Below are 12,063 nucleotides of genomic sequence, written 5' to 3' on the forward strand. Positions count from 1 at the left end.
TCCTACCTTTCGGAGTTCAAACGGTCCTATCAACCTGCCGTACTTAAACATCACAAAATACTTTGATCAACCGGCGCGATACAGAGGGGGAAGGGAGGTTTTTATTCTTTCCTTTCCCGACCGCCCACGATGCCGGGCGTGAAGGTTACGATACGAAAGCCCATTGAGATTGGTTCTCAAATATCGAGGTTGAAGACGCGTGTGAGGCGTTAAAGAAAGGGTTGATGCTTGTTGACGGCCCGATGTTTAGGAATGACAGTGCGCATTCCTTTATGAACCATATAGTTCCGCTGTTGTGTGTTTGTGTGTGTCGTTACCACATCGTATCATCGGTTTGGTCTGAGATCGTTGCAAGATACCGGGAAGAGAATGTTCTTTTGATGTCATGAAGCATCACTATTCTTTTCGCTTTGGTCGGTCTTAAGTATCTATAATGAGTTTTCTTTTTTCTCTCTCCGCTACAGGATGTACCTCTGGTTCGACGAGAAGGGCAAGAAGACGCGGGTGGCGGCACCACAGTACATCGACTACGTAATGACGTTCACGCAGAAGACGGTCAGCGACGAGTCGATCTTTCCCACCAAATATGCCAATGAGTTCCCTAGTTCGTTCGAGAGTATTGCTAGAAAAATCGTACGCTTACTGTTTCATGTGATCGCGCACCTGTACGCGGCCCACTTCCGCGAGGTCGCCCTGCTCGGACTGCACGCGCATCTCAACCTCACCTTCGCGCACCTGACCGCGTTCCATAGGTAACACAGGATAGCGATGACAATCCCTGGCAACCCGCAATCCAATAATCCACTTTACGTTCTCTCTCCTTGCAGGCGATTCAATCTGATAGAACCCAAAGAGACGGAAGTCCTGCGCGATCTGGAGATTGCGCTTCGCCTGACCGACGATCCGACGGCGCCGAACGCCGACAACAGCAGTGCCTCGATCGCGTCCACGACCTCGGCCTCGACCGGCACCACCAACACGTGCTCGTCCTCGTCGACGTCCTCGACCGCTTCCTGTTCGCCTCCGCTGCTGCAAACCGCACCGGGCACGGGGACGGGGACGCCGGCGGCAACGACGATGACGGCGGCCACGACGTTGCCGACCAACAGCAACGCCTCCTGTCCCTCCCCTCTTCCTGCCTCCTCCACCAACAGCTGCAGTGCGGAGAACAATAATAGTAGTAGTAGTGATAGTGGCCCGGCGGCCGCCACCTCCGTGCACCTCCACGCGCTCATCGATGGGGACGCGACGGCACAGCCGATCTGCAAGCAGCCGCTGGAGTCCGGCGGCAGCAGTGTTGTAAATAGTAGTAGTAATAATCATCATAACGCCGGTGGAAAGGAGCACCATCATCATCAGCACCATCATCAGATGATGCAAACGTGCGGTGGCGGCAGTGGCAGCAGTACAGGCAGTGTCGGCGTATCTGGATGTGGCGTCGGTTACAGCGTTGTGGGCGGTGGTGGTGGGGGTGGAGGAGGCGGCGGCGGCGGTGGTGGTGGTGGACACTCGGGCGGGGCAAACTGCCAGCAGTCGTCCAACACGCAAACAACGGCATAGTGGATACGCTGGACTGCGAGCGTTGGCGCCGGTGCCGGAACCATGTTCCTGCTGGGCGGGGCTGCGTGCTGTGGGGCCCTCCAGGTACCCACCCAAATCTGACCAAAATGTGATCTTACAACAAAAACGCAAATACAGAAGAAATAGCGGGGATAAGGGGAGCGCACGTGCAGAAGGGCACGACAGGAAAAATGGCGAAGACATGCGAAACACAAAGCGAAGGAAAACAAAAATCTGAAAACGAACAAAAAAAACAAAAACACAACCCCAACCGCCAAGACGGATGCATAGGAAAGCCAGCCACCGGACTTGGAGCAGAGACAGATTATCTCCGTGCGTTTGGATGTGTGTTGTGCGTGTGGGTTTTGGTGGGATTGGGTTTTCCCATTGGTTGCCTTTACCTACCGAAAAACGCAATTCACCTTCGCGCGCATTGCGTGAGCTTTATTTTAAAACAAGCTAAGCATCATTTTATCATTAGGCAGAGAATGACTTTATGGCTCGTAACAGATAAATAGATAAATATATGTGTAAATGTTAAACTTTTTGATCGAACCACAAGATTCTGACACTTGCCGTATTTCTCTGGATATGATTTTTTGGCTGGTCAGAGAAATATTTATGCTAATTCCCCATCTCGGTAGCAACTCGCCCAAGTTCGCGGAAGATGATCTGTCGAAACCAATCTAAGGAACACCATCGGAATAGTTCCATGGCAAAAATGGCAGAACAAATTAGTAGCATGATGGCAGCGTTGATGGGTTTCAAACTGTGCTAAGTGGTCGAATTGCATCCTTGCGGTAGCTCTTTTTCTATCTACATCCTCACATGCACACCATTTCTTATCGTTTCGTCTTTTTTATCCTCCTGTTGTTCGTGCTTTCAAGCTATCGTTACTTATTTTTAATAATTGGAATGTTTTTCAAAAAAATCTGTTTATAAAATTTTCAGCATTGGTTTAATCTGCCATTCTTAAGCTTTTCACGTTTCACTTCCGTTCATGTAAAAGAAGTACTGTCGTTTCCTTTTTCTATATAAATCTGTTGTAGTCTGAGTTATCGTTTCTTTTCTTAAGTTCTTTTACTACCTATTGTTTTTATTTTCCGAGTGGATTTCATCGAAAGAGCGGAAATATTTTGTTCGTCTAGGCTTTAGATCCACTGCCATTGCACTTTCAAACTTTACTACCATGCAAAACTGGGCTGGCACATTCGAATTATGTACGAACCAACAAAGTGAAGCTGCATTATATGTGCGAAAGAAGATTAACAACTCGAACACGTTGGGTCATTCGTTAAGCAAAGATGATAAAATAGAAGAAAACAGGAGCATAACAGCGTATATAAATGCGGGCTGCTAGTGCAGATCCGATTGAAATAAAAGATCAATTTTTAGACGACTAACAGCGAAGTGAAAACAAAAAGGGTGATATACGTGTGTATCTTCTTAATGTTAACGGAAGCCTATGTAGTTTGTAGGTAACTGTATATTTTTACTTTTTTTGCACGCCCTCTTCTCCAATATTGTTAGTTTTTTGTTCATACATTGCTTGCAATTTCTTTTTGAACTGTTATCTTGTTTTATTCTACCTTTTTACCATGCCTCATTTGTTTCATTGTTTGGTTGTTCCATGCTAGCATGTTTCGTAGTAAGAATCGTGAAGATTGCTGAATGACGTGAAGGGGAAACGCTTAGAATAATGTTTTGCTTGTTTACAAATTTTCTTCTTTTATCATTCAAAAGATAACCAAGCTCTGTCGAGAAGTCACTAGCCAATCAATGAACTATTTCTACTACAAAATGAAGAAAGCCTTTAGTTTTTAAACAAGTTCTGACAAAATTAAACTTCAGCTGTTTTCATTGAAAACCACAGCCACTAATTTACAAAGTATAATATTTGTTTCCAATGTTAATTGGTTTTCCTTTTTTTCTTACCAACTGCAATGCGCTTGCGGTAATGTTTCGCACCTAGCTCTTTAACCACAACCATATGCAATGTATTGAACAAAACACTTTGGGCATCAAAACACATTGGAGTATGCGTGCTAAGGCGGACATCTGCATGGCTTGCAGTCACACATTCTTGACTAAAAATACACGAAGAAAAAGCACAGAGAACGGATTAAATAATAGAGCATAACCGAATGGTCGATGATTTAATCGATCGATTATAGGGCATCTCTGCTCAAATGAAAAAGCAAATCAGAAGTCGGAAAAGCAGCTGATCAAAAGGAATATCAGAGCAAATTCAATAAACCATTGTGAATACACTACAGAACGGAAACGAATAAAAGAATGGGGTGAAAGTGTAGTTGTTATTAACACGAGAAAAAATACATTAACAAAACTGCATAACGGCAACACGTGAAGAATGCAAATCATTACTGCTAAAAACTAGACTTGGAAGTGGTGATATATGTAAAAAGAGCCAGCTTAAACTACTGTGCAAGCTAAATCTGCAAAGTGAAATAGAGCTAAACAATGTGAAAACAGAAGAAAACTAAAAATTAACAAGATTAAATAAGATAATTAAAATATATATACATATATATTTAATACAGAGGAATAGAGCGGACTATAGAAGCAAAGAGTGGAAGAAATGTGTTATAAGGAGGAAAAATAAAAGAGTGTTAAAAAAAATAGTGAGAAGCCGAATAGTGTGAGCACGTGGGTGAGTGCTGTAGTTGCAAAGATAAAGTATAAAAAAAAAAACAAAGGAAAGCTCCTTGTCTACCCAAACCACAGAAATAGATAACAAAAATGTGTGATGTGGGGCATGGCTTATAGGAGATGTAGTAGGAGAAGTAAAAGCGAGTTACACAAAACAAATTGAAAACAAAAAGAAAAAAAAAACAAAATGGAAATACATTACATGCATAATTGTTATTGGCTGTTGCCCGTGTTAATTGAAAGAAAACTAATTCCGGTCAGTAGTAAATAGCAGGAGATTGAAAATAGGAGTGAAAAGTAAACGCTTCTTATCCATTCATCTCAATGTTGCGCGTAATGGAAGATAGAGGATCGTGTGGATGGCGCTTACACTGTAATTGGGGCCGTTGGAGGAGGTTAAGCATGAAGGTTAAGTTTTTGAGTTCATTATTTTTCAAGTACCGAAAACAATCATCAATCAAGTAAAAATTATATTTTTGTTCTCAGTTTACGGAACAGAAAAAAATTGTTGTTTTTCATCATCACATATTTTTTACATTTCATTTACAGGACTAAAAGGCCATCATTATCATTCCACATCATTCGTCGATGAATTTTCCATGCAGCTTCAACATCAACTCTCATCAACATCCATGTCAACACGAGTTATTAGTTACATCGCTTTTCATGAATGATTTGTTTTTGTTTGAATATATATGTTTTTATGTGTTATCTGATTGGTGTAATCAGTATTGATTTCTGATGAAAATAGAAAAAAAACTGAAAGCAGAGAGCATAAAATGTAAGAAATTGTGATAGAATAACTAGTGTATGTTGGAGTATGTTTTTTTATTCGACCAAGTCATGTGTCGAACAAAAACTAAAAAAAATCACAAAATAAAAAAAAATGCATTCACTACCAAGAATAGATGACTAGTAAACAAAATCGTAATATAACCCTACTTTCTTTCGCGACGCACCCATCAATTTGAGCAGATTCAAGTTAGTGAATGAATATGTGCAAATTAAAAGTCAGATAAATGTTCATCGAGGTACCATCACTGTAAAACGGAGAGGAAACATGTATTTGCCACTTCTTAAATCTATCAAATTAAAGAGGGTGAGCTCATCGCCAAGATAAGCAAAGTGATTTTGCACGAAGCAGTATAATTCACATGATTTGAAGAGTCAATAATGTTTTCCAAGAGAAAAGGAGTAAATCACGAAGTCACGTATCGAAAAGTAGGAAATAATTTCATTAGTCAACGGTGCGACCGAGTTCTGAAGAGCATAGCTCAATTGGTTCGCATTTATGTGTTAGGTATTGTGTTTGTATGTTGAAAACGATCGTTGCAACCGAGTGTAGTGTGTGAACGGGAAGAAAAGTGAAACCAAATAAATAACTAAAAACAAACAGATGCAACAACGCTGAAAATAAAGAAACAAGAAGAAAACAAACATAAGCATATAATGTTAGGCTGATTGACAAAAGTGGCCTTTAGAAGAAATAATTGTCTATTGCGTCCTCGTCGTATTTTTTCATATTTTTAAATGCATTTCATCTGCACACTGGCGAGCTAACACTTCTTCCTCTTTGGATTGATAAAATATTGTGAGTGCACACATCGAAGTGACGAAGTGCGTACCCAGCCACCTAGCGCCGGAGAAGCGTAAGCAAACCCTATCAATAGCATTATAGACAGCCAACAATGACAAACTTACACTAATCCTAAAATCATTTGTTATCCCACACGTAACTAAGCGATGATTCGAAACGTAGGAGTGCATAGGAATGGGAGAAAATCTTTCTAATACTCCCGTAGCCGTAGAAGGAGCGACCCATGATAAATATGGACATAAAAGATCAATAAACGATAATAAAAGCTTGAACTGGTTGATAGTTTCAAAAATTGTGTGTATTGATTTTATTTAATTTGTATTCTACTCGGCCTAAGAAAAGATACTAGTTTATGTTTAGTTAATTTTTGGTGAAAATGAATATCATTACCATATTGGCGGTTACAAAATTTTCAAATTATGCGCGCGATCCTTGCTAACGCATGTAACGCTTGATTCATATTTGTTGTTTGACAGTTATCTACAGCTGATGTGACAGTTTGTTTGTTTACGTTTCATTTGACATTTGTTAAGCACGCGCTTTTGTGCCGGTATCACAAATCTTCATCACAATCTTGTTTTTAGTTTAAATTTATCACTTTCGTAGGATTTCTCAACAATAACCGTGTGTTTTGCGTGTGAATAAAATGCGTGAAAATACTCCACCCCAATCGCCGTACGGTTTAGAGCCGGAAGACGAAGATGACGAGGAGCTAATCTACGTTGGCGACGCCGATGAAGTGTTGGACCAGTGGGAGAATGAAGCTTATGGTAGATTATTCGTCGCTGCGATGGTAAATCAGTAAGAATCCTACAGTAAAAACCTTTCACTTCACAGATGGAGATTCGGACGAGGCCAACGAGGAAGAGCTCGATGAAGCACGCGGATCAAGAAGCAGCCGACAACCAGTGCGGGATGATGCGAAACTAACATTCAAGAAGCATACGTCGCCCCTTTTTTGCGGAGCACTACATCCCACAGAAGATTTAGCCGTCACGGGTGGAGAAGATGACAAAGCTTACGTGTGGGACACGAAAACCGGTGAAGTGAAATTTGAAGTGACCAATCATTCGGATTCGGTAATCGGAGTAGGATTTAGCTACGACGGAACGTTCGTTGCCACCGGTGACATTTCGGGCTACATTCAGGTTTTTAAAGTAAGCCAAAACTACCGCAAAGTGTGGGAGTTCACCGTTGGCGACATGTGCGGACTTCGATGGCACGGGGCAGCACACGTACTGCTGGCCGGGACGGAGTCTGGCGAGGTGTACGTCTGGCGGATACCGTCCGGCGACTGCAAGGTGCTGCAAGGCCACGGTACCAAGTGTGAAACGATCGAGCTGACGCACGATGGTAAAAAACTTGCAGCAGGATACGGCGATGGACATTTCAAGCTCTGGGACCTGAAAACAAACGCAACGGTGATGGAAGTACCCCCGAGTGCTGGCCATTCGGCGAACATTACCTCGCTGGGGATCGATCAGGACAATCAGCTGTTTGTTACGGGTGGTGAGGACGGAAGCACACTCGTAGTGGGCACGAACGGTGTGCTCGGAACGCTGACGGCTCCGTCGGAGGAATCCATCGAGGCGGTGTTGCTGGATTATCCTGATTTCGAGTTGAAAATCGCTGCCACCGGAACGCTGGCGGGTAAGGTGACCATCTGGGACATCGCACGACAGGCCAAGCGGGTCGAGTGCACCGATGAAAACCCCACCGGGATTACGCGGTAAGTTACTGTTTCCCGCTTTTTATTCGCTAATCCACAACTAACCGAAAGGGATGATGTGTGCGCAATTGGAACTTACGGTACAATATTTGATTCTTCTTCAGAATGATGTGGCTCAAAGATTACATGGTCTGTGCTGGAACGTTGGGGGGACTGGTGAAGGGATGGGACGTTCGGAGCGGGGCGATGCGTTTCACTTTGAGCGGCCACACGGACGATGTGCAGCACATTGCCTACAATAAGGAGAAAAACATCATTCTCTCCGTGTCGGAAGATACTACGGCCAAAATATTCGAGGTACCATCCGCGGTATGATGTAAGAGGTTTTTGTTTGTTTAGGGTACATAATAATGTATAACAAGCATGTTTGTTTAATTTTGAAACACTGTTGAACAACAAATATTTAGTTTCGTTATCATTAAAGAATCGAAAGAACTTATCGAGTAAAACATAAACTAACAAAACAAACAAGGTAATAATTAAATGTCGGTGAATGTATATTGAATTACTTAATTTAAAAAGGGTCATAAAATTACCTGCGGCTCGTTTGGACCAGATCGTGATACGATCGATGTTATTTTAAATTTCACCAAAAAAGGCATAAGAAATTTTATTGTCCAAGTGCGATTGTCATCTTTTTTAAACTGTCCCTCAGCGTTCAGAATGGTAGCTGCAACTAGGTCAAAATGCAGAACATGACGATCATAAAAAAAAAACAACAAAATACACACAGACACATTCAGCGGCGGGAACAAGTTTTCCAAAAACGCTGGTTTACTGCCGGCCCGACCCGTATTTATTCTGCCTGATGATTGTGCATACATATGTATGTATTTCTCTTCTTCTGGTGCACCCTCCAGCCGGTTCTTGGTTGCTGAGGCCGGCCATGTGAACCCACCGTCCAGGAGCAGTTGGGAAAGGGTCGGGAAAAATGTTGACAAGCTGGATGATTTGTCGATTGTTTGCCCAGCGGATTGTGGGGACGCGGTCGGTTTGGCTAGTAAATGGGGAACGGTTTTCCGGGGTTAATTGTGCCGAATGTTTTAACGGATGGAATTAAGGGGCTCGAGTTTAATCCGAGAATGGATTCCGGGATGGACTGTGTGAGGGATCCATTTGGGAAAGTCAAAAATGTTGGTTCTACTTTTCCTATCTCTCTTCTCACAGCAAATACTTTTCTGTATAATGAACTTTTAATTCGTATACATCGTTAAGAAGTTTCTCAATTATCAATTAAGTTCATCGGTATATCAATCTTGTGTACCTTCTTTGAAGCTAAATAGCTTTTTTGGTAGACAATTGTGATTTTTGGATTTTGTTTGCACTGTAAAGGCAACAGCAAAATATTGCAAAGCATGTTTTTTTATGGATAATAATGTTTGGTTTATTTTCTAAGGAGATGCTTTTCAGGGTTTTTATTTTTACGATAACTTGGGGAGGTATTCGTAAGGTTTCTTATTTTAGGTAACATTCTACCACATTTATGTAGCTTGAATGCTTGCTCTTTACCTTATACCCTTTTTGTGGCTATTATGATATTAAAAAATTGTGTAACTTACAACGCTAATGGTACATTACCCAGGCACACCTCTGAAGCTCGCCTAGAAGGTCGGACCCTTTTTCACGACACATTTGCAGATTGAGATTCGAAAAGCGATTCGCATAAGGAAGAGATAACGGACGGTGGTGAGTGGGGAAAGGTAAAAGCCTGTCGCTGTAATTTTCACCAACCGATTGGGTAATGAAACGTAATACTTCCTACACGCCGACGACACACTGCAATTAATCATTATCGAGCTGCCGGATCGAGATGGGACTCCGCAAGCGAATGAAACATGACGCAGGAACGCAAGACGGGACTTGATTTCTCTCCCTTGCGGGTTTCGCGTTGGTGGTGGAAATGCCAACAGTCGGACGTGAAGAACCGCGTGTAAAAGGCCAACACGTTGTCCCAGGCGCAGAGAGGTGCCAAAAGACGGCTGGACGATCGCTCAATTGGCGCTTGATTTAAATATCAAATGCTGAAGTGAGGTTTGCTGCGTTTTTTCCCACCAAGTCTTTCCCGTTGCCAGCCGAAGATCACAACCTCGCCGTGGGTTGTCTGCTGGCATGTGTGCGTGTGCAAGCGGTTTTCGCCAGTATCTCCACGTCTTACTGCTGTCGAGGCCCCCTGCCTTGGCCTGCCCGGTACAGAACAGGTTACCCGGTACTGCTGTTATGACTGGTAGGTTGTTCATCGCATTTTGTGTCACTTTCTGCAACCCAGCCCCAAAATGCTTCCCACATTCTACCGTTCGCGACATGCCGCCCCGGGAACACGCCCCAACCTTCTCCGGAGATGTGGTGTAAACCTGCCAAAAATGCTCCACCACGGTTGAAAAATGGCATTATACCGTTAGCGTGCGCTCTCATTCGTCTTCGCTTGTGTGTGCGTTGTTTTTTTTTCTTAATTCCGTCTTGTCTTGTCTTGTCCATTTTGGACCCGGCGTAGAATTTCGGAACGGTTTAGATTGGATCCGGGGATCTTCCTCTTCTGGGTTCGGGTTGGAAACAGGTTTTCTTCGTGGGATGCCCGCAAGGTGCGACGACGTCGCGCGTGCGATTCCACTCGTAAAGCGAATCGTTTAAGATGGGAGAAGGAACCAAAAAAAAAAAAACACAACCGAACGATTGGGTTCATTAGCTAATTTGGGGCCTGGTTATAATTATGATATCAAATCGTTATACCCTGGGTGGGGATTAGACGGGTTTGGTCGGTCTCCCTATTCTCCATTCGGAAATGCATCACCGCGGACGGTGAGACAGAAAGGGGGTGAAGAATGATTCCGAAATGCCTCGGCTATTCATTAAGGGTCACGGTTAAACCTTTATTGCCTCTACCGTTGGAGGCTCGGTTTGAAACGTTGAGCCTACGGTACGGTACGGCATGATGAATAGCTCTGCAGGTGGAATCATTAAGATCTTCGCTACTATTTAGGCCCGTTCGTATCAAGTAATTGGTGCTTCTTTGTAATTCTTTGGAGTTTATGGCGAAGAATACTAAACCATGTGGAAGAAAGAAACTCAAGAACCATTTAAACTTTGTCGAATTTCTGGTTTTCTAACAATAGATAATATTGTTTTATTTGTTTTCAAAAATGTTTTAATTCTTACTGTTTGAAACTTCAACTTGTATGGGAAACGGTTATTTGATTTCGGATCGGAAACGGCTTTTGTGATGATTGGCTAAACTTACTAGCAGTTCAGCGACACAAGTTTTGCGATTCCGATTTTCATCATGTTTTTTTTAAGTTTAAATTCTAAGACGGTCTACTTATTTCGCATGAACCTTAGTGCAACTCGTCCCAAACAAGGTTTAACCATTAATTGGACCTTTTGCACAGACGACCACCTGCGCTAATCTTTCAATTATTTCATGACCCACAAACATCTGTTCCATTCCGCGGGCAACAAATCCCTCCGCACCGATGCGGTGACTCGGTAATAATCCGACGGTGGGAATTTGTCTACTTAGAGCATACAGGAGTGAGGAATATTTTCATTGCTTCACCTCGTTCGTTTCATTTGTTCCTGGCATTGGGAATCCAAACGTCAGGTCAAAAGAGGAAAATCATCACCACCATCATCGTTTAGCTTGTCGTATCTTGACTGTAGAGCCCCTTTTTCATCGGTCATGAAATTTGGTGGAACCCGCCAAGAACCGCAGTTCCGGGAGGTGTGGAGCAGCCCTCGAGAGAATGGAAGAAAAGTTCCACGTTCCAGCTTTGCCGACTTGTTTTTCGGCTGTTTTTCCGCTTTCGGCTCTGAACGCTGAAAAGCGTCCACGTGTTCACAACCATGACCGGGTGTACGGTTTTGAAAAACCACGAAGATTCCATCGAAAACAAAAGCGTCAAGTTAATGACCCTACGTTTGGAGTGTGCCTTTGGGGAACGTGTATTCGTTCTGTGGCGGAGGGTCTTTTGAGTTTGTTTTTTTTTTTTTTTGCTGCTCTAACATACGTCCGAGTCTAGTGTTTCTACTCATTGCTATTGCTTTACGTTTGTGAAACTTTCTGCACGAAAATCGGTTGGATTACAGGAGTTTCTTTGGATTTGTTAGGAAATATTTTCTATTAAGCAAGTAGTTGTATCAAGTGTAAAGTTAAAGTTCGTTCTATTTCTTGAAAGGTCGGCTAGTTGGATTTTTACAAAAACGTTCAGTACCGTACGGTTTTCTGTAAAACTGAAACCCGCATTGTCAAAAGATCTTGTTTAAAAATGCGCCAATTAACTTACAAGAAAAAATGTATGGTTAATGATTGAATGTGTGTTTTTGAATGTGCGACATTAAAATTTGTTTAAAAAGTACTTGTTTTCAGATACTAAACAAAACACTGACATTTTGGATTCCGTATATAATTAAATGAAGAATCACTTTAGAAACATTGCACAATACGATAGGAAACCGCTTAACGATCATAGAGTATTAACTAACATAACCATACCATTGTAGTTGAATAAACTTA

At 42.5% G+C, this 12,063-nt stretch overlaps 2 protein-coding genes across 8 annotated transcripts in view; both read left to right on the forward strand.

Annotated features, from left to right (window-relative positions):
- Window positions 1–1,888, forward strand: part of LOC131272743 (MOB kinase activator-like 2) — a 164,969-nt gene extending 163,081 nt beyond the window's left edge. For all 7 annotated transcript variants that reach the window (XM_058274594.1, XM_058274593.1, XM_058274592.1 and 4 more), the window contains 2 exons: window positions 465–752; window positions 828–1,888. In XM_058274594.1, coding sequence (XP_058130577.1) covers window positions 465–752; window positions 828–1,560 — 1,021 coding nt within the window. In that variant the 3' untranslated portion in view covers window positions 1,561–1,888. The remainder of the gene's footprint in view (window positions 1–464; window positions 753–827) is intronic.
- A 4,478-nt stretch (window positions 1,889–6,366) lies between these two features.
- On the forward strand, window positions 6,367–7,956 carry LOC131272746 (angio-associated migratory cell protein). Its single transcript, XM_058274597.1, has 3 exons — window positions 6,367–6,597; window positions 6,665–7,556; window positions 7,661–7,956. Exons 1-3 carry the CDS (start codon window positions 6,474–6,476, stop codon window positions 7,869–7,871), a joined length of 1,227 nt encoding a protein of 408 aa, XP_058130580.1. The 5' UTR covers window positions 6,367–6,473; the 3' UTR covers window positions 7,872–7,956.
- The last annotated feature ends 4,107 nt before the right edge of the window (window positions 7,957–12,063 follow it).

This window comes from Anopheles coustani, chromosome 3 (genome assembly GCF_943734705.1).
Source record: "Anopheles coustani chromosome 3, idAnoCousDA_361_x.2, whole genome shotgun sequence".
Taxonomy (NCBI): domain Eukaryota; kingdom Metazoa; phylum Arthropoda; class Insecta; order Diptera; family Culicidae; genus Anopheles; species Anopheles coustani.